Genomic DNA, 23,519 nt, shown 5'->3' with positions numbered 1-23,519 from the left:
TAATATTTTCCAAATTAACAATGCATGTCCGTACACAGTCTTCTCCAACACATGACATGCAGGGGAGAGGAAGTCGGGGATCTACAAAAATTTTGGATTTTTGGTGATGGAGAAAATTAAGAAAAACCACATTTCAAAGCCAATCCCTTGTTCTTTTTTTTTTTTTAAGAAGAGAGAGAGGGGTAGCTTTACGTAGAGTGGTCAATCGTGTTAGACTAAGGAGATGATTTGCAGAGTGTGGGAATGCTGGGCTTTGAGGAGTCATGAATTGCTATGAACGAGGACCCGAGAGTTCCAATAAACCCAGTGGGGCATAGAAAGAGAAATATATATTTATATAATTAGTCATGTATATAATAATATTAGGAGTTTTAAAATTGGTGGAGGTGGGGGAGGTGGAGATTGGATTTTTCCACTTGGAGTTGTGGTTTTGTCTTGCTACAAAGACGAAAAATCTCACTTCTCAAACCTTCTTTTTTCTACTTTAGTTTTTTTATTTTAAAAACATAAAGAAATTAATCACTAACAAGCCCCATATCCCTGATGTTATTCCCTCTATTGTCCCTAATATATATTCAATTACTATAATATCATCACCTGGTTCGTTTTTCAAGTCTTGGAAAGCTGCTGGTTCTACATTCAAACCACTTCAAATAAGCCCTCCTCTCTTTATTATATGAGAGAGATCTTCCTCTAGATTTCCTTCTCCTTCTAGCCTCCTTTCTTCTCTCATCTTTTCATTCTCCTAAGATATGTATGCATCCCTTGCCCGAATAAAAGCTTGAGGAAAGAAAAGAGAGAGTGAGACAGTTGCCAAGTTCAAACTCACTTGGGTAAACCTTTGATAATAGATATTTATTTCTTTCATTATCTAAGTTGTTGTCTTGATGTTCATTTCACTTTGTTATCTGTCATTTGCAGAAGATTTTTTGTTTGATTTGTTGGAGTTGTGCAAAGGACAGTCTCTGCCTTTGGATTGATTTATATAATACATAGGATATATGATATGGGTTCCATGAATTCAAACAACTGGCTTTCTTTTCCTCTTTCTCCCACGAATTCGTCTTTGCCAACGCATTTGCACTCCTCTCAATCTCAACAGTTCAATCTAGGGTTAGTGAATGATAGTATGGAGAATCCATTCCAAAACCAAGGTACATCTTTCTTTCTTTCTATCTCTTGCTCTTTTGTTTTTTTTTCCGTCAATCTAATTCCTCACTGTTTTATCATCTTTTTTCAGAATGGAACCTGATAAACACCCATTATACAAGTGAAGTTCCAAAGGTTGCAGATTTCCTTGGAGTTTCCAAATCCGAAGGTCCATCCTTGGATCTTGTGGCCTTCAATGAAATTCATCAGCCTAGTGATTCTGACTACTCTCTTCTGCCGCTGCAAAACACTGATGTAGCAGCAGCACCCAATAACAACTATGATTTCCAAGAAAATGCTAATACTTTGCAGTCACTGACATTATCCATGGGTAGTAGCGGCAAAGGCTCAGCCTGCGAAACCAGCGGTGAAAATAGTACTACTACTAATATTGTGGAGGCTCCCCCTAGAAGAACCTTGGACACTTTTGGCCAAAGAACTTCCATATACCGTGGCGTAACAAGGTCAGCACGGATGAATGCTTCAACCAAATACTAATAGTTTCTTTTTTCCCTCTCCTTTTATAAAAATATCTTGAAAAGTAGTGTGTACTTATGAATTTTCAACTTTTGAAATGGATTCATGTGGCAAGTGCAGGCATAGATGGACTGGAAGATATGAAGCTCATCTTTGGGATAATAGTTGCAGGAGAGAAGGGCAATCAAGGAAAGGAAGACAAGGTAGAGTTTGGACTTCCTTTAGGGTTTCCTTTATTTCATCTACATGTAATATAAGCATCCTAACATTTCTCTCTATACTTTTTTCTCCATGGTCACCTTGGTTTGCATCATTATTCCAGTCTACTTGGGTGAGTGCAGTTCTTCCAAATTCTTTTTTCAATTTTTTTTTTTACTTCAGAACTGTTTTGAAATATGCTATGTTGAGCAGGTGGGTATGACAAAGAAGAGAAAGCAGCTAGGGCTTATGATCTTGCTGCACTCAAGTACTGGGGAACATCCACCACTACTAATTTCCCGGTATATATATCCTAAGTTTTATACTACTGCACCTTACAGCAAAATCTGCTTGTAGTATTTTTCACGGCATTTCATAACAAAAACCCACAAAGTGTAGATTTTAGTGGCATCGGTGTAGTCTAACAAATACATATAAGTTTTCTCGAGTTTTCATAGTGATTTTTTTTAGTGTGTGTCTATTTTAGATTAGTAATTATGAGAAAGAGCTGGAAGAAATGAAGCACATGACCAGACAAGAATTTGTGGCCGCCATTAGAAGGTATATATATATGAGATGTAATTTAAACTATTATCTTTAATAATTTCTAATGTAATCGATCTGCAGGAAGAGCAGCGGTTTCTCAAGGGGTGCATCCATGTACCGAGGAGTAACAAGGTAGACTTTCAAAATGAAAAGCAATATGGTGCATATATCTTTCCCAATTGGTTCTTCTCTATCTAACATATATGTGTGTGTAATACAGACATCATCAGCACGGTAGATGGCAAGCGAGGATCGGTAGAGTTGCAGGAAACAAAGATCTTTATCTAGGAACTTTTAGTAAGTAATTTAATTAATAACGACGCTGTTTATGAAATTAACTTAGGCGCTTAACGTAAGTCACTAATGATTTGTTACTAATCAATACAGGTACTGAAGAGGAAGCAGCTGAAGCATATGACATTGCAGCAATTAAATTCAGAGGACTAAACGCAGTCACAAACTTTGACATGAGTCGTTATAATGTGAAAGCCATTCTTGAGAGCAATACATTGCCAATAGGAGGAGGAGCTGCTAAAAGGCTAAAGGAATCTCAAGCACTTGAATCATCAAGGAAACGTGAAGAAATGATAGCTCTGGGTTCAGGTTTCCAATATGGAAGCTCTGGTTCAAGCTCTAGCAGGTTGCAGTCATACCCACTGATGCAGGCCCCATTTGAGCAGCAACCTCAACCTTTTCTAACATTACAAAACCACGACATCAATTCTCAATACACTCAAGACGCATCTTTTCACCAGAATTACATTCAAACGCAGCTGCAATTGCATCAGCAATCGGGTGGGTCTTATAACTTGCACCAGTCCAGCCAGAACACTCAATTTTACAACAGTTACATCCAAAACAACCCGGCATTGCTTCATGGGTTGATGAACATGGGGTGTCCTTCACCAGCATCTGTTGTGGATAACAGTGGCGGGTCTAGTGGGAGTTATATGGGGAATGGAATTGGGTTGGCTTCCAATGCAACATCAGGAAATGCAGTGGGATCTACGGAAGATGTAGCCCTTGTGAAGGTTGATTATGACATGGCTGGTGGGGGATATGGCGGCTGGTCAGGGGACTCAGTTGCAGGCTCCAATCCCGGAGTTTTCACAATGTGGAATGACTGATGGAATTATAAGACACAACTCATGGCTTCTGTTTCTACTAATATATCTCTTAAATTTTTAATGCAACCAAAAAAAAGAGTTAGGGTATCTTGATTTAAATTTTGTTTCTGTATTTTGTTTTATGTTCTTTATATTGCTTTAGGGCTTTAATTTCCCTATGAAGAATTTACCCCAAATCCAATTTATTTGGATTTTAATGGGTTCAAGCGGGACCCAAATTTTGTATTCGGAAATATTAATATATTTAATATCAAATTTTAATGCATCTAAAAATTAATTTTTTTTAAATGAGTTTTTATTTTAACTCTTCTAACTTTAATTTTTTTAATTTAATTATTAATGTGATTAACATTTGATATTTTGATTATTAAAATTTTTTTAATTTAAAGTAAACTTGCAATATTTATAGGTATTATAATTTTAATTTTAATTCTAAAAGATTCAATAAATTTAGCACTAAACTTCACACACACGGTTAATGTAGACATGCTTCTAAAGCAATTCAGAAAAAATAGATAAAAAAATTCAAAAAAAAATTTTAAAACAGAAAAATATTAAAAAAATCATTTTTAAATAAAAAACTATAAAATTTTATGACAAATACAATAAACATTATAAAAATTTTAAATTTTGATAAAAAATATTAAAATAATATTTAAAAATGGTAAATTATCTTATTAATTATAATTCCTAAACTAGGATCACAAGTAAAGTAGGACAAGTAATGCCTACTCTACTTAGAGCTAGTTTGACAATATTTTTGAAAAGTCTTTTAAAAAGTGTTTAGTATTGCTGCCAAAAATTGCTTTTGAGAAATAAAATATCTATGTTAGACATGATATTATAAAGTAACAAATATGCATTTAAATAATGTTTAAATTAGTTAATATTATGATATTTTAGTAATAATATAAAAAATAATTTATTATAACTTATTGTTAATATTTTAATATATAATATTAATTTTAAATAATTCTAAGTAATTAATATTAATTAATTATTAAATTTAATTAGAATATTTAAATATAATCATTAAATATTTGTAATTAGATATTGACACAATTGTATTATTTTAAAAATGATTTTTTTTATTTTTAATTAATAATTTTAACACATTTGTATTATTTTATTTTAAAATGTAATTTGAATATATAACTCATATTAGATATTAACATAACACAGAAACCATAAACCTAACAAATTAAAATATTCAATATATTTGGATTAAAGTTTCAAAAAGGGATAATATTTATATACCAAATATAAATACTAAAAATTTTACAATAGCATTTACAATTTCAAGTGAATTCATTAAACTAAAAGCTATAGCATCTCTTATTAATTTTATTTCAAAACCACTTGAATTATTTGATTCACCGTCATCATCACCATCATCATCGTCATCATCATCATCACTTTCTTGACCATGCGTATTTTCTGAATAATTAATATTTTCATATGCCCTGTTAATATCTTCGTTTTCCATAAAATCTGCATCATTTCGACCGACATGTTTTCGGATAAAATTGTGTATGGTCATTGTAGCAACAACGATCATCGTTTGCTTTTCAAAACTATAACTTGGCATATCCCTTAAAATGGCTCTCTCTTTTTTTCAAAACACAATAGTTCGTTCTATCACACTACGTAATGATGAATGTGAATGATTGAATATCTCTTCTCTACCAAATATTGGTCTACCTCTACGAAAGTCTGGTAAATGATATCGCTGATTTTTATACGGTCCAAGATAATCTTTCATTTGTGGATATCTAGAATCAATAAGATAATATTTTCCTACATGTCATACTATAACAGACAATTAATTCAAGAATTTTTTTTATAAAAATTATCAATTAAAGAACTTGACACATTATTATTTAAAAAAATAAATAAATGAAATATTTAACCATTTGGTGTGTACGAAAATTTGTATTTTGGATCTCAAATTGCATCAAGAAATATTCTAGTGTCATGTGCTGATCCTTCCCATCCAGCCATGATAAAAGTGAAACACATTAAAATCACACACTGCCATAACATTTTGAGTCGAGATACATTCCAATATAGGGAATTTGTTCTTTTGGTGGAAGAATAGCGGCAATATGAGTACCATCAATTGCACCTATGCAATCCTGAACAAATAATCATATTAGTCTCGTGCATATTTTTAGTCGACCAAAAATATTAAAATATAATAATATAAAATTAAATTTTAACCTTAAAATGTGGCATATATCTAGAATCATTATGTATTTGTTCGGGTATTGAGCTAAAAAAAGGATATTCGGGTGTAATTAGATCAATGGCCATCCTTGAAACTTTCTCAAGCACAATTACAAAGTATCAACTTATTGTTATCTAGACCTTTGAAATCTTTCTCGACATTGGGAGACTTTAGCACCGGTGCCCAAGATGTATAAAGAAATTCCCAACATTTCACTAGAAGATATGTTAATTGAAGTTTGCAAGTTGTATCTTGTCTCCAAAACTCTCAACAAACTTGTGAATACAATTTTAGACATCCTAAAATTAATCATACAACGTGATTCGTGACAGTCAAGAATCTCTCAGATCCATGTCTCACCTGACTGTTTTAAATCCATGCCTGGTTGCTTCAATATATACTTCTCGTAATATAATTGCACGGAAGAAGATGCAACAACAAATAACCGGTTAAAACATTCCATGCGTTGTAAAATCTCTTTCTTTTCCCTTTCATCATCACTTTCATCACCACTGGAATTTTCAACTGTACTCATCACCTTTGAATAAATTTTATATCCAAAATCATATATAAACAACTATTGATAAAACTAATTTAGTATAAATAAGTAGAACATAAATTTTGTAACACCCCTCATCCATATCCAATGCCGGGACAGGGTTCGAGGCATTGCCGGCCTTAAACCTTCACCAACATAAAAAACCAGGTCACCAAATTTCGCCCAAAATTAAAACTTTTCAAACACATGCGTACCGTTCCTTATACAGGCCTTTGAGGCCTAAAACATACATTGGGGCGGTTCGGGACAAAATCCAAGAACATTCAATAAACTTTGGGCAACTTAAAAATTTTCTTGCTTTAGTAAGACACACACCTGTGTGGGTGGGGCCGTGTGGTCACACACGCCCGTGTAGCTTAGGACACGCTCGTGTCCTCAGCCCGTGTAACTCTCTGTTTATGACGTCAGCATGCATTTAAGGGCACACAGCCAAGACACACGCCCGTGTGCCTAGCCCGTGCTTGAAACTGACTTAAAATTTTAGGTGCAGGGAACACACGACCATACCACACGCCCATGGGGGTGATCCGTGTGCCACACACAGCCTAGACACACGCCCGTATGTCTACCCGTGTGGACCTTGTAGAGCTATTTTCCAAGCCTTTGGTCACCCTCTATCAACCAATCACACTTATAGGTTATCTTAATACATAATAAAGCCAAATTTTACACTTACATATAACCTTGATAAACCTCATTGCATGTAAATCTCATATCATCGGTTTTATACATGCTAGGTTAATTCTCTTTTCGTATTAAGGGTTTCCATGTCTCATTGACACATTTAAGATTGGCTCATTCTTATAACTCATTGCCAATTACTGTCAAGCCATCCCATGTAAACATAAACATGCATAGATTTGTAGGTCATAGCTTACTTCAAAATGAGCCAATTCCCATGGCCATATATAAATAGATGTGTATATCTTTACATGTCTTCATTATGGCTAATCAAATGACATATCTAACAAAATAAACCAAGAGCCCTATACATGCCATTGAACAAAATAAAAGTGCCTATATACCAAAGTTGGACTAGTTGATAGTATGTTGACTCTCCAATCGTCTTCCAATCTTTACGAGTCCTTAAGCTCTGTAAGACAGGGAAATGAGAGGGGTAAATATTTACATGCTTAGTAAGCCCGAATAACTGGAAAGTAAACTTACTGATTAATTAGCATACAACCATATTAAGCAAATAAACCAACAAGAATGAAATAGTTTCCCTATGCAATCAACAAGTTAGTCACAATAAAATGCACCATGTTATTTGTCTTAGATGAGTTCATCATTCATCATTTCATTTATATAAATCATATTAATCCCGTTGAGTTTTTAGGAAATCTTGATGGATTATCCATTATCCGTCAAGTCATAAGAATGATCATTTCAAGTATGCACTACCGCGAATCTCACATCTTACGGCGGGATTACCAATCCAGGCTAAATCCCATGCATCGTAAACTCATAAGGTGAAGTCGAGATTACCAGTCCAAGCTAAATCCCTTATAGCGGAAAACACCCTTAATGAGCTCGAATCTGAATTACCCATCCAGGCTAAATTCATACCCTAATCAAATTACCTGTCCGGGCTAAATCCACAATGCACACATATTCTTCGGGAGGCTCGATCACTCAAGGAACACCCCTCCGGGCTAGATCCTTTTTATATTTGAGATCAATGGATTACCCGTCTAGGCTAAACCTTTCTGCAACACATGCAGGATCTCAAGTCATGTAAGCATGGTTTATCCATCAGATTTCCTTTTCAACCTCAACCGGGACATTTATCAACATGTCATTATTAAGGATATATTTCATAGATTTTCATGCCATCATCAAATGCAATTACCATACATTCATAAATCATGCAATTAAGCATACTATGAGTTTACTTTAAGTTATTCGAACTTACCTAGTACTCGTCTCGGTATCGTGTTTCAATTATTCCGAAACCTTTCGTTTTCCTCGATCGACCTTCGAAATTTGTTCCTCGAGGTCTATAACAATAAAAATAAATCATTAACACCTCACATTGTACTTTTTGAGTCTATATTTCACCCCCAATCCAAATGACCGTTTTGCCTCTAACCTTTCACATTTTTACGATTTAGTCCCTAGGCTCGTATAATGGAATGCAAGCAATTTCTACATTACCCAAGCCTAGCCGAATGTTCTTTCCTCTTATGGCAGCCCACATTTTTCCATTATTTCACATTTCTACCTCATATTTTACACCTTTTGCAAAAAAGTCCTTTTTAGGGGTTTTTCATGAAAATCACCTAGGAAAAAATGTTTAACACACATCTAACTTCCATAATCCTCCATAAACCATCAAAATACAAGTAACTCATGCATGGTTAAATTTCTAAAGTCACCATTAGGGAGCACTTACTATTGAACTTGAAAATGTTGAAAACCCTACCTATGGTGACTTTAGAATTTCAGCTGGACAAGGAAGAAGAATGGCTGATTTTTGCCTTCTTTTCCCATTTTATTTCATTAAATTGCCAAATAACCAAAATGCCCTTAAGCCCTTTTTTTAAAATTTCATATATACAAGCCTATTTTTGCCCCAAAACTTAGAAATTGGGCAAATTGCTCCTCAAGACCTTCTAATTAATATTCTAAAGCAATTTTATACAAATTGCTTCTAAAACCCACATTTTGCAATTTATTCAATTTGGTCCCTAATGTCCAATTTGACACCTTACTTAAAGAATTCCTTCATGAAACTTTAACACATGCATATTCTCATATTCTAGGCCTCATAATGATCATAAAATAAATATTTTGATGTTGGATTTGTGGTCCCGAAACCACTGTTTCGACTAGGCCCTATTTCGGGATGTTACAAATTTAATATCCAAAAATCAAACATAAAAAATTATTGATAAAACTAGCTCTAAGCATAAATAATTAGACCATAAATTCAATATCCAAAAACCAAACATAAACAACTATTGATAAAACTAGATTACACATAAATAAGTAGAATATAAATTCAATATCCAAAAACCAAACATAAACATCCATTGATAAAACTAGATTACACATAAATAAGTAGAACATAAATTCAATATCCAAAAACCAAACATAAATAACTATTGATAAAACTAGTTTAGCATTGTTGTTTAGTCACATAGTAGATATCTCTGAACCCTAGAAGATCGAAAAATTTTCAACTATCCTCCATTTCTATCTTAAGCCACAAAACTCTAATCTTGGGATTAATTGATGAAAGCATAATTCGCTTGTCCTTAGCAATAATTTAAGTGAGAAAAAGTATAGCGGACTAGCTTCTAGAACTTCTTCTAACAGCTATCAAGCACTTTGACTACTTGTGGAATACCATATGGATCCATAACAGGAGTCAAACTAGATATGGCTTGACTCATATTGTCAGCTACATTGCATAATTTTTCTATTTGATTGGACAATCTTGCAGCCCCTCCAATTTGCTTTGAGGATTTCTTCTTTCCAGTTTTAAAATGTGAACTTGATATCTTAGGTGTTTTTCTTTTTTGACTGTTTCCATCAATGTGAACATAATTTGAAATGTGAACATCATTTGAAATTTGAACATCATTTCTCACATTTTTTCCTCATTCTCTTCAAGTATTTCATTGTTAACATCCTCAAAAAAATCACTATGGAGTGTACCAGAAAAAGGTGCCCATGCTTTATCACTTGTTGCAACTATCCCTATGAACATTTGGTCCAACTTCCCTTCGAATTCAAGATCAATGCCCAATGTTTTAAATTTTTGAGCTCCAGGCACAACCTACATATAAAATGATAGTTCAATAACAGTAATTATCAATAACCTCATTAATAAGAAAAAAACAAAAATACTTAGAATTATTAATGTACCTTTTGCCTACTCTCCCATCAATCATCCGATGTATCAACGATTCTTTTTCTAAGATTCCACCCTAGACTAGTATCTTTGCCTTTAAGTTTCTTCTAAGCCTTCCATTCTCTTTTTAGGGCATGCCACCTATTTTTAAGTTGTCTTTGTGAATAAGCCTTGCCCGTTTCTATCTCAAAGTTGGTCATTATTTTCAACCATCCATCTTTTGTGAAATGAGTACCAAGCCTATTGCCTTTCATTATCTCTTTAATAAAAATATCACAAAATATTTTTGTCAATCTCTTATCCCACATTGCTTTGACTTTTTCACCACTAACTTCAACTGCCAAAGTACTCATCTATTGTGCATACGAACATATTTGTTTCAGCCAATAAAGTAATTAAGAAAATCAAATGTCACATAAGTATATTTTTTTATATGTGTATCAAAATAAAGATAGGATCCTAAGTTTTTTTCTCAATCAAAATCAATATTCCAAGACCAGAATAATAACCAAGAAAGAGAACACAACTAATAATAGCATCAAACACAATTAAAAAGTCAGTATGAACAATATTTTATCAATTGTTATTTTAAAAATATAATATAAGGTAAAGAAATGTGAGAGATGATATGCATAACCTTTAGTATCTCAGCTTTTAGGGTATAAAATTATGCAGAAAATAAAATGCTAAGATTTTTGTAATACATAAACTTGAACTTTGTTTTTTCTAAAGAAAAAAAAGGAAAGAAAGTATAATACTACTATTGATGTCTTTTGAATAGTGAAACCGATTGAGTTATTAGGATTGTATAGTGCATGCTATGCCATAAGGCTGATAATCTTTAACATCATGTTCACTACTTATATGGTTGCATCAACCTTTTCTCACAACTAAAGATAAAAATATTCTCTATATAACTTGGTATTTACTCTTAATTTACCACATCTAGAAACTTATATGGATCTTACAAACCAGATCATAAATCATTAAACCAATAGTTTAATCATGCAACTTCAATGGCAAAACAAGCATACTAATAAACATAGAGAGGCTGTTTAATGCTAAAACATATACAATCGAACCAATTTGACATATAGAAGAGAAAATATTCCAATCATCTCCTTGTTGAAAAAAGATAAACTATGATTAAATAGTAAATGAATATTTTGGGCTAAACTATAATAAGGAAGTAGACGACTATTTTTTACTCAATATTGCTTATTGATATTCTACAAAAGGACACTATTTGCATATTCACTTCACTCTGAATGCATAAACATACTAATCCTTCTATATTCACTTTATTTTTTTATTTCTTTGTTAAACTTGGGTGATACTTGGTCAAAAAGAGAAAACAATGGATTGGCTCGAGGGTCTGGTTTTTCAGTCTTTTGTCTTCCTGCCTTCTGAAAGGATGGCATAGGAGGAACAGGGTGTGAACTTCCGTTTACCAGACCACATTTCCTGCTAGAAATTAGTGAACTCAAGATTTAAAGAAAGGTGTCTTGGTATTAATTGCTAATTTTTTTTAAACATGGATAGAAGTCTCATCATTTATATGACAAAAATTCTTTGATCTTTTAACAGATTGCCAAGCTTCTCTATTCTACAACATTTCGAAAACATAAAACGTTGCTACTGTTAATTTACAATAATTTATTTATGGTTTCCTCCTAAATGCTCCGTGTTTGTAGGAGACAACAACCATGTTATGATAAATTGACCTAGAATTTATCCAATGTTGTTACCTAAGAATTTTAAGAACGTGCCAGTTGATTATTTAGCACCAAATAGGAGTAAGAAAATCCTATCTTCTCACTATAAAATGGACAGTCTTGCAATAATACTTAAATAGGAAGTCTATCAAACATGAAAGAATGAAATAAAGAAACGTAATAAGCTCACAAACCTGGGATTTTCTTTGTCAAATCTAAGAACCAAAGGTACAAGCAAAAGAGAAAAGTTGAAAAAAAATGTGAAAGAACTTTTTTTATTTCATAAAATCAAACAATCAAAAAAATAACTAAAAACTAAAGCATAATGAATAATTAAAGAGAAGAAGAAGTATTTCACTAAAAAAAAGAAAAAGAAAAGAGAGACCCACTGGTGGAGAAGAGGAACAAAGAACCAAAGGAAAAATAAGGTTCAGGCAAAAGAGAAAAGAGGAAAAAATGGGTCTGACAACTATTTGGAAGAAGAAAAAATAATGTTAAAAAAGTAATATCAGGCCAAAAGCACTTTAGGCTGAGAAAAAGTGGCAAATTTCTGCTTTTTCATCTGTGAAAAAAACACTTAATTTAAGTTGAAAAAGTTTCTAAAATAATGATTGTTCTTTAATGTTTTTAACTGAAAAGCACTCTTTTATTGCAAAAGCCAATCAAATAAGCAGAGCAGAATGGAGTCTTACTGGCTTTAAGAATATCGGCGATAGTGTCCTCTAGTTGTTTAACATATCCTTGTTCTATCATATATGATTGAGACAGCATCACAATCTGCGATGATGTACCTGAATTAATAATTTTTTAACCAAACAAAGAGAATCATCTTCCGGAATAACCTTTGAATAGTTTTTTTTTTGTATTATGGTTGTTTCTAAAAGGAAAAGGAATTTGCCATCAATCATATTCAATCGTCTTACCCATTGAAACCCCCCACTCTCCTTGGGCTTGTTTCCGATAAGAGATTGTTTTTTGCACACATTGGCTCATATTTATCTGCTAAATCCTTTGCGGTGACTTGCAAATAATACCAATGATTTGCCAAAAACTAGGTCAAAAGTTTTGAAAGGCACAATTAGATTTGCATACAAGACGAACCGATTATTTCCTTTTCAGTTATCCAAATCATATGCTGTGAAATGCTTTTCACCAAGCTTACTGCCTTCAAAAGAGTCCCCTTATATTCCTCTCACAAATGAGACTGCATACTTCCTTGTAACCAATGGATCCTCACCAAGTTTTTCTTACCCTCTTCCCATGTTGGGTCCCAAAATATATTAATATTTGGTGTCCAAAATGTCATGCCTCTTACTTTTCCAGTATTATACACTCCTCTAGCTTTTATTCCAATTGCCTTTTAGTTGTCAAACAATGAAAATGATAGAATATCTCAATCTACTTTGAGTTATGCACTTCTACTTAAACAACTTTTCTTATTAAAAAATCGATATAATTAATTAGAATTAGATCCACGTTTCTATCTTTGTATTTAAACTTGTTATGGTACTTCCCATTATCGACACAAAACTTGAATATAACCCGAAATGCCGACTCGTAATCGAGCCTGGGGTTCTACAAGGTGGATACTTTAAGGGCTCACAGGGAGGGCTTGGAAGCCAAGTTCCCATGTTCCTGTATGTTCGTAGGCAGATGATGTGAAGTCAAACAAGTTGACCAGTGAACACGTGTTAAGTCTAGGACAGTATTGATAAACCATAATATATACATATTTTTACCCCATGCTTGGCATATTTTTGGATAATTTATCATAAGATTTAGTGAATTTGATGCTCCTAATCCTTTAATTTCATTTTTTATACTCAGGTGAGCATAGGAAGGTGAAAAGAGCAAGCAACGGGCCAAAAACGGACAAAATGGGCTTATCTCAGTATTTCACACGGCCTAGGCATTTTCACACGAGTAAACCAAACGCCAGTATGTCATGGCCATGTCGACTAAAAACCAACTTAGAATTACACACGACCTGAACACCATCACACCGGCGTGCCACACAGCCGTGTCCCTATCGAGCCCAAGTCTAATTCTACTCGAAAAAGGATAATTTTAAGGGTTTTGAAGCATTCCAAAGTTTATATAAACACCCTAGAAGAGGATTAAAGGGGATACACAGAGTAGAAGGTGGAAAATACTTAAGGACAGCCATCAGAATCAGCTCGGAAGCAAGATCTCCATTCAATTTTCTTAGAAGTTCTTTGGGTTCTTTATGTTTTGTTGTTTTCCCAATCTTGAGATGTTTTCTATTATTATGAGCTAAACTCCCTAAATACCTAAGGGAGATGAAACCTAGGAAGAATCTTATTACTATTTGAATTATATGATAAATACTTATTCTTATTCTTAATTTTGAGTTCTAATTCTTGCTTTAATATTCTAGGATATTAATTCAAGTTTTGATGTGCTTATTTAGTGGAGCAAAGGTCCCTGTTTAAGAGTAGATCCTTTATAATTAAGCGGAGTTGCATGCAATCCTAGAGATAGGACGATATAAATCTGCCAAATTAGAGTCAAATCTAATAAAGGAATCCATAGGTTGAGTTAATGCGACAATAGGGGTTTTAATTAGAAAGAAATTTCAGTTAATCAACCTAGAGTCAGCTTTTTTTAGTCTCGAGAGAGATAATAACATAAATCAGGGATTTCTATGGATTAAGTCAAGTGAATAAATCGTCTAATTCAGAAGTAAATAGTAAAGTCTAGATGGATTCTTCCTTGGGTATTATCTTCTCCATCGGTTTTCCAAAAAGTATTTTCCAACTTTTACTTCTGTCGCGTTCTTAGTTAATTAGATAATTAGTTTTAGTTAAAAACATTCCTTTAATTTTTAGGCTAGATAATAAAAAGATAGTAATTACTAGTACTTTTAGTCCTTATGGATACGATATTTTCGGTCTTACCATAACTATACTACTGTTCGATAGGTGCGCTTGCCTTAGTCTAATTTTTAGTTAGTTTAGCGACCATCAAGTTTTTAGTGCCGTTGCTGGGGACTAAGATATTAGGAATGCTTGATTTTTATTAGTTTAGCCATTTTTACTTCTATTTCAATTTACTTTTTCTTTTTAGTTTAATTTTTCTTTTCTAAATATTTCTTTTTAATTGCTTCTGGCAGGTGTCTCTAATTTATGACTAGGAGGAACCCATCAGGACCTTTGCTTTTTGATAGTGAGATCGAGAGCACAGCTCATAGAAACCGAAGAGAAATAAGGTGAAGTCTACAATACATAGAGGAAGAGCGAGAGGACTATATCCATACTACAACTGAAGAGATGGCTGAAAATAAAAATAATTCGCTACCTCCTGTGGTTGCTGCAAATCTAGTGAATTAGAATCCTGCTCCTCGTACTATGTATGACTATGCTAAGCTTAATTTAACGGGGGCTGAATCGAGTATTGTTAGACCTACAATTGCAGCAAATAATTTTGAACTGAAACCTAACACTATACAAATGATTCAACAGTTTGTTCAGTTTGATGGTTTGCAGGATGAAGACCCAAATACTCATTTGGCCAACTTCTTAGAGTTCTATGATACTTTCAAAATAAATAGCATTTCTGATGATGCCATTTGCCTTCGGTTATTTCCCTTTTCATTAATGAATAAGGCTAAACAGTGGTTGAATTCGTTTCCACGGGATCAATCACTACTTGGGAGCAAATGACTGAAAAAGTTTTACTCAAATATTTTCCGCCAGCTAAAACGGCTAAATTGAGGACTGATATCTCTTCTTTTGTACAGATGGATTTAGAAACACTATATGATGCATGGGAGAGATACAAGGATTTATTGAGAATGTGCCCTCACCATGGCTTACCTTTATGGCTACAGGTTCAAACTTTCCACAATGGCTTGAACCCCTCAACGAGACAGATGGTCGATGCAGCGCCGGTGGAACCTTAAATAATAAAACACCTGAGGAAGCTTATGAGTTCATTGAAGAGATGTTACTGAATAATTATTAGTGGCAAGTCATGAGGACAAAGCCTAATAAAACAGCAGGTGTTTTCAATCTCGTCGTGGTTACCATGTTATCAAACCAAGTAGAGCTCTTATTTGTCTCGACGCAAGTACATCTGGTGATGCAATACAGTACAAATGGAGGAGGAATGAATAATACAGAATGCCTAGCCTATGACCCGAGCATTACAAACGAACAAGTTAACTATATGAGTAACAATTCTAGACCTCAGAATAACCCCTATAGTAACACTTACAACGCAGGTTGGAGGAACCATCCCAACTTCTCTTGGGGTTGTCAAGGCAATCAAAGACCACAACCCCCTCTAGGTTTTCAACCACCTTAACAGCAGGAAAAGAAGCCGAACCTCGAGGAGATGTTAACAAAATTCATCTCGGTGTCAGAAAAACATTTCCAAGTGATACGTGATATTCGTGATAGGTTTTAAAAATTTATAATTAATCGTTCTTGAAACTAACTATTATCACGATGAAGGCAAGTGTACCTATTGAACAGTAATATAGCTTTAGCAAGACTGGATTGTCGAACCCAAAGGAACCAAGAGTACTAGTTATTACTTTCTTTTTATTATCTAGCCTAAAAATTAAGGGATTTGTTTATCTAAACTAATTAACTAAACTAAGAGTGCACAGAGAGAAAATTAGGGAAAAGCTTTTGGGAAAACTCGATTGATTAAGACAATACCCAAGGAAAAATCCACCTAGACTTCACTTGTTATTTGACTCTGAATCAGACGATTTATTCATTTGACTTGATCCGTAGAAATCCCTAAGTTATATTATTATCTCTCTCGAGACTAATAACATCTAACCCTAGGTTGATTAAATGAAATCTCTTTCTCATTAACGCCCTAGTGTTGCATTAACTCAATCTATGGATCCCCTTATTAGGTTTCACCCTAATCTGACAAAATCTTGTCACCCTATCTCTAGGCGTGCAATCAACTCCGCTTAATTATGACAAATTTACTCTTAGACAGGGTCTTTTGCTCCTCTGAATAAGCACATTAACTTGAATCAATACCCTGGAATATTAAGACAAGAATTAAGAATATATAATTAAGAACAAGTCAAATATTTATCATACAATTCAGATAATAATAACAAGATTCGTCTTAGGTTCATTCCCCTTAGGTATTTAGAGGGTTTAGTTCATAGTTATGAAAGAAAACATCTCAGAAAATAATGAATATAAAACATAAAGAAAACCCAAAACCTCTGAATGGAAATTGAAGGGAGATCTTCAGTCTTGACAATGACTCCCGCTTCTGAGATGGATCAATTGCTTCCCTTGAGTAATTCCTTGCCTCCTACTTCGTGTCACTTCTAAGTGCCTCCTCAGGTGTTTAAATAGGCTTTAGAATGTCTAAAAGCCCTCAGGAGTGGCTTTTTCCGAATAGAACTAAACTTGGGCTCAACAGGGACACACCCGTGTACGATTTCTTCAAGACCGTGCTCAAGGCTGTTAAATAGGCACAGGAGTGTGATCTACCCGTGTAAGGAACTCCAGGCCATGCTGATTTCCCACGTTGGCCCATTTTCTCCGTTTTTGGTCTGTTTCTCGCTCTTTTTGCCTTTCTATGCTCACTTAAGTATAAAACATGAAATTAAAGAATTAGGAGTATCAAATTCACCAAATCTAAGGAGAAATCAACCATAAATGTGCTAAGCATGGGATAAAAATATGTATAAATTACGGTTTATCAAATACCCCCACACTTAAGCGTTTGCTTGTCCTCAAGCAAAATCCTCAACTCACAATCAAAATAAATTCTTCTCAATTTATAATCCCTATAAATAATATATCAAAATAAACCATAAGTAATCATACATTGAGAATTCAACTAGAAGAACATCAAAGTTTCAAACATTCCAAGTTGAGCATTTTATCACGAAAACATAGGTGTCTCCCCTCATCTAAGTGATTACCTTTGATTCAAAATATAACAAAGTTTAACATCCTCACTAAAGATTCACTCAAATCACTCAAGGTGTTTAAGGAAAATAAATGAAGCACTCATTAGTCAATATGAAAATTTATTACCATAGGCTTGCAAGAAAATCAAATCTCCACCACTATATATTGAGATGATACATCAATCAAAATGGTCTTTAGAGGGTTGTAACATGGCTTTGTTTAGGGGGTGTGGTTACAAACTGAAAAAAAAGGTTAGAATCGAGATTGAATTGAAAAATTGCCTACTAAAAAAATAACTAATTATCAATTGAATACAAGTGAGCTTCTTCTCAGAATATCGAATTAACACTTAAGCTCAAAAACGACAAATTACTACTAATATATATGTATGTATTGTATATATATATTTTTTAAGAACAAGTCATATAATATAGGCTATCTATCAAAAATAAAACATAGCTAAGCAATTAATTCAAATCAAATCTCGACAAAAATAGGGATCAAATTAGGGGATTTTAACAATAATGGGTTATGGGTTAATACTGAGGGTAAATCAATGAATGGCTTGTTAGGCTCAAAGGGGTTCACTAAGGGTTAATTATGAAAGTAGGCTTTTATGGAATGAGTGGGTTAAACCTAAGTGCCTTTATCATCTTGTCATATCAAATCAAATGGTGTGGTCTTGACATGCATAATCAAGCAAGTTCTAAAATAAAAAATCAAGATTGACGCACTAAAAGCAACAATAAAAGTGAGCATGAAAGAAATAACATATGCTTTAAAGGCTCAAAATCTCACAAAAAAGTATGGCTTTTTGATGTTGAACCTGTGAATTTCAACTCAAGAAAATACCTGAACTTTAAAAATTTTTAAAACTCAAAAATCAACTTATCATTCTTGATTTTCTAATTCCTTAAAGTTTAAACAATCAATGCATAAATGCCTATATTTTTAATTCAAGACATATCAATAAAAATCATAAACTAATCAAAATTCATTCTAATAATGATAGGAGAAGATTATTTGAGGATAAGACAAAATTCAAGGATTTTTTTTATAATGAAATAAATAACCCCCCATACTTAAGATGTACATTGTCTTCAATGTACAAAGTTAGATTTACGACGATATATATATAAGATCATAAGATAGGAAGAGAAGTGAAACTTCCTGAATGATGAATGGACTCCTTAAATTGGAGTTATGGAGAATAATCGGCCAAGGTAATGATAAGATTGGAGGAGGATACTTCGGTGGTGGTCGAGGTTGGGTTCCACAACCACAGTGTCCAGTGAAGAGGTTATCGTGCTGGTCGAGCAGGATATGGCAGTCGTGGAGAACCTTTTCCAGTGGAGTTCTAGGTTCCTAAGTAATAGTGAGCTTTGGAGCTCTTTATAACTATAATAGAATCAGGAACTTCTTTTAGGAAATATAAAGAAGCATAATTACTCGTAAAGAAATAGCCGAATAAAAATTATAAAATCCCAAGATAAAATAAAAATAGTATTAAAGGGAAATAAAAAGTAATTTCAAAATATAAATAAATATAAAAATAAAATAAAAATGTAAAAATAAATAATAGGTGTTTATAAAGAAATTGGGGCACATGGCTGTGGGGTGCGCTCGTGTGCCCTCATTTCAGCACGTGCGTTTCGTGGTTTTCAAAATTGGGTGCATTGGTGCACACGACCATTTGGCATGGCCGTGTCATTCTTCGTTCGCTTCTCCCATGCCCGTGTATGCAGGCGCATGCCCTTGTTATTTTAATAGGCTCGACCACGGTCGGTGGGCACAGGCGTGTCGCACGCCCGTGGTAATTTGGCAGGATTGCCCACGGCCATGTCGCACTGCCGTGGCAACTTATCAAATCCCATGTTGGGGAAACATTTTTGTTCTATTTTCACACGACCGTATTGCACGACACGCCCGTGTGCCTGACCATGTGGTTCTGGAATTCCTGTGTTTCGTGACTCAGTTAGTGAATTAAATGTTAAAAACTAAAATTTAAAGAATTTAACACCGTTAGTGCTCGAGTTGCTTCCCGAGAAGTGCTTATTTAGAGTCTAAGCTCGACTTATCTCTCTTTTGCATGATCATGGTGGTGCGAGGACTTTACACTTCTCATCCTTGCTATCAATTTCATCAAAATAAGGTTTTAAACGAGTACTATTTACCTTAAAAGTGCTGAATTTGGGATGAATTACCTCGACTGTACCGTATGGAAAAATGCTTAGTACTGTAAGCAGGGTTGCTCCGTTAGGTTCAGAAGTTGCAATACGAGGTTCTGTTGCATCTAGTAGTACTTTGTCTCAAATCTTAAGTTGATTTGGTGAAATATTGAGCTTGTCATGGCGTGGTTTTGGTTTATCGTGTGTCATTGGTTTATGTGTTCGCCATTCATCTAGTTCCTCAATTTGTAGCCTTCGTTCTTCATAGATGGGTTCTTTGTTGTTACTTAAATAAGGCTCATGTGTGCTCTTCGAATGTGTTTCCTGTAAAAAAGGTTGCACCACATGGTTAGTATTAATAGGATTACGAGCTTGAAGAGTAACTAAGTCATCACCCATACGAAGTGTGAGTTCACCTATACCAACATTAATAACGGTTCTAGAAGTTGCTAAAAAGGGCTTTCCTAGAATTAGAGGTGCGTCACTACCTTCTTCTATGTCTAGAACAATAAAATTGTTTGGGAATATAAATTCATCAATTTTTACAAGTACATCTTCAATGATGCCTCTAGGAAATCTGATAGTTTTATCGGCTAACTGAATACTCATCCTAGTTTGTTTGCGTTTCGCAAGACTTAGTTGTTTAAACATTTTGTAGGGCATGACATTAATACTAGCCCCTAAATTAGCCAAAGCATTTTTAACATTTAAACTACCAATTAAACAAGGAATCGTAAAACTCCCTGGATTTTTCAATTTGTTGGGAAGCTTGTTCTGTAGAATGGCCGAGCAAACTGTATTTAACTCCACATGTGACGCCTCATCCAACTTCTGTTTATTTGCTAAAAGCTCCTTTAAGAATTTGACTGCGTTTGGCATCTGTGAAAGAGCTTCAATAAATGGCAAGTTAATGTGTAATTTCTTTAATAGTTTAAGGAATTTACCAAATTGTTCATCTGTACAGTCTTTCCATGTCGCATTGGGGTATGACACTCGTGGTTTGTACTCTTTACTTACTAGTTTCTGCTCACTGTGGCCTACCTCGCATTTACCTTTACTTGCCACAATTCATTGCCTCGATTCTAGTTCAGGTTCAACTAACCCTTCCTCGTCTTGGATGGTAATTGTGTTGAGTTATTCCCTTGGGTTAGATTCAGTGTTACTACGCAGGCTACCTTGTGGTCGTTTAGAAATCAATTTAGGGATTTGGCCTATCTGAGTTTCGAGCCCTTGGATCGACGGGTGTTGATTCTTAAGTGCTATTTTAGTATTTTGAAAGCAAGTTTTCGACACCGAGATAAACTTTGTTAGCATTTCCTCAAGGTTAAGCTTCTTTTCCTACTGGACAAGTGGTTGTTGAAAACCCGGAGAGTGTTGTGGTCTCTGATTCCCTTGGCCTCCCCATGAGAAATTTGGGTGGTTCATCTATCCTACATTGTAAGTGTTACTATAAGGATTATTTTGAGGTTGAGGATTATTACCCAGATAATTTAATTGCTCGTTTTCCATGATGTGGCCATAAGGTGGGTATTCTGAATTGCTCGTCTCTCCTCCACTTGCATTGAATTGCATTATTGGCTGAAACTATGAAGAACCAAGAAAACTGTCAATTTTTCTATTCAAAAGTTCTAACTAATTAGAGAGCATGGTGAAGGAATTGACGTTAAAAATACCGGCTACTTTCATTGGATTTTTCTTCATAACTTGCCACTGATAATTATCCAGTGACATCTCTTCTATAAATTCATAAGCATCCTCAGGTGTCTTATTATTAATAGTCCCACCCACGGCTACGTCAACCATCTGTCTAGTTGAAGGATTCAGGCCATTGTGAAAAGTTTGAACCTGTAGCCAGAGAGGTAGCCCATGGTGAGGGCACGTTCTCAACAGATCCTTGTATCTCTCCCATGCATCGTAGAGTGTTTCTAGATCCATCTGCACAAAAGAAGAGATATCATTCCTTAATTTAGCTTTTTTAGCCAGCGGAAAATATTTTAATAAAAACTTTTCGGTCATTTGTTCCCAAGTAGTGATTGACTCTCGTAGTAAAGAGTTTAACCACTGTTTTGCTTTGTTCCTCAACGAAAAGGGAAACAACCTAAGGCGTATGGCATCGTCAGAAACGCCATTGATTTTAAATGTGTCACAAAACTCCAGAAATTTGCCAAGTGATTGTTTGGATCTTCATCCTGCAAACCATCAAACTAAACAAATTGTTGTATCATTTGAATCGTGCTAGGTTTTAGTTCAAAATTATTTGCAGCGATAGCAGATCTAACTATACTTGACTCGATTCCTATTAAATTTGGTTTAACATAATCATACATAGTGCGCGGAGCAGGATTCTAATTTACTGGATCAGCAGCAATCGCAGAAGGTAGCGGATTTTCCTGATTTTCAGCCATCTCCTCGATTGTGGTGTGAATATCGTCCTCTTGCTCTCCCTTTGTGTATCTTAAGCTTTGCTTTATTTCTCTTCAGTTTCTATGAACTGTGCGATCGATCTCATTATCAGATAGTAATGGTCCCAATGGGTTTCTTCTAGTCATACACTATAAAAACCTGCCAGGAGCGAATAAAAAAGAAATTAGAAAATAAAATAAAAATTTAAATTGCAAATAAAGTAAAATGGCTAAAGTAATAAAATCGAGTGTTCCTAATATTTTAGTTCCCCGGTAACGGCGCCAAAAAACTTGATACGTGATATTCACAACAGGTTTTAAAAATTTATAATTAATCGTTCTTGAAACTAACTATTATCACGATGAAGGCAAGTGTACCTATCGAACAGTAGTATAGCTTTAGCAAGACTGGATTGTAGAACCCAAAGGAACCAAGAGTACTAGTAATTACTTTCTTTTATTATCTAGCCTAAAAATTAAGAAATTTGTTTATCTAAACTAATTAACTAAACTAAGAGTGCACAGAGAGAAAATTGATAAAAAGCTTTTGGAAAAACTCGATTGATTAAGACAATACCCAAGGAAAAATCCACCTAGACTTCACTTGTTATTTGACTTTGAATCAGATGATTTACTTATTTGACTTGATTCGTAGAAATCCATAAGTTATATTCTTATCTCTCTCGAGACTAATAACGTCTAACCCTAGGTTGATTAATTGAAATCTCTTTCTAATTAACGCCCTAGTGTTGCATTAACTCGATCTATGGATCCCCTTATTAGGTTTCACCCTAATCCGACAAAATCTTGTCACCCTATCCCTAGGCGTTCAATCAAATCCACTTAATTATGACAAATTTACTCTTAGATAGGGACTTTTGCTCCTCTGAATAAGCACATTAACTTGAATCAATATCCTGGAATATTAAGACAAGAATTAAGAACACATAATTAAGAACAAGTCAAATATTTACCATACAATTCAGATAATAATAATAAGATTCATCTTAGGTTTCATTCCCCTTAGGTATTTAGGGGGTTTAGTTCATAATTATGAAGGAAAACATCTCAGAAAAATAATGAATACAAAACATAAAGAAACTCAAAACCCTTGAATGGAAATTGAAGGGAGATCTTCAGTCTTGACGATGAATCCCGCTTCTGAGATGGATTA

At 34.2% G+C, this 23,519-nt stretch overlaps 1 protein-coding gene and 2 non-coding genes across 3 annotated transcripts; 2 read left to right on the top strand and 1 right to left on the bottom strand.

Moving 5' to 3' along the window:
- Window positions 1-581: 581 nt before the first annotated feature.
- Window positions 582-3,750, top strand: LOC107953088 (AP2-like ethylene-responsive transcription factor PLT2). The gene is made up of 10 exons (XM_016888312.2): window positions 582-833; window positions 922-1,154; window positions 1,241-1,613; window positions 1,747-1,829; window positions 1,949-1,957; window positions 2,038-2,126; window positions 2,312-2,385; window positions 2,452-2,502; window positions 2,591-2,667; window positions 2,758-3,750. The coding sequence occupies exons 2-10, from the start codon at window positions 1,007-1,009 to the stop codon at window positions 3,495-3,497; spliced, it is 1,644 nt and encodes a 547-aa protein (XP_016743801.1). The 5' UTR covers window positions 582-833; window positions 922-1,006; the 3' UTR covers window positions 3,498-3,750.
- Window positions 3,751-15,584: 11,834 nt separating this feature from the next.
- LOC121204413 (small nucleolar RNA R71) lies at window positions 15,585-15,691 on the bottom strand. The gene has a single exon (XR_005899338.1). It is a non-coding gene; the product is annotated as a small nucleolar RNA R71 (small nucleolar RNA).
- A 6,113-nt stretch (window positions 15,692-21,804) lies between these two features.
- Window positions 21,805-21,911, top strand: LOC121204095 (small nucleolar RNA R71). The gene has a single exon (XR_005899023.1). It is a non-coding gene; the product is annotated as a small nucleolar RNA R71 (small nucleolar RNA).
- The last annotated feature ends 1,608 nt before the right edge of the window (window positions 21,912-23,519 follow it).

This window comes from Gossypium hirsutum, chromosome A07 (assembly GCF_007990345.1).
Source record: "Gossypium hirsutum isolate 1008001.06 chromosome A07, Gossypium_hirsutum_v2.1, whole genome shotgun sequence".
In the NCBI taxonomy this organism is placed as follows: domain Eukaryota; kingdom Viridiplantae; phylum Streptophyta; class Magnoliopsida; order Malvales; family Malvaceae; genus Gossypium; species Gossypium hirsutum.
The sequence above is the reverse complement of the archived record's forward strand: the minus strand, read 5'-3'. Positions and strand labels throughout refer to the sequence as shown.

Excerpts from the sequence above, each read along its gene's own strand:
- LOC107953088 (XM_016888312.2), top strand. The coding sequence starts at position 1,007 with ATGGGTTCCATGAATTCAAACAACTGGCTTTCTTTTCCTCTTTCTCCC. Across the intron at positions 2,386-2,451 it reads TTTGTGGCCGCCATTAGAAG|GAAGAGCAGCGGTTTCTCAA; the intron begins GTATATATATAT and ends ATCGATCTGCAG. Across the intron at positions 2,668-2,757 it reads TCTTTATCTAGGAACTTTTA|GTACTGAAGAGGAAGCAGCT; the intron begins GTAAGTAATTTA and ends TAATCAATACAG.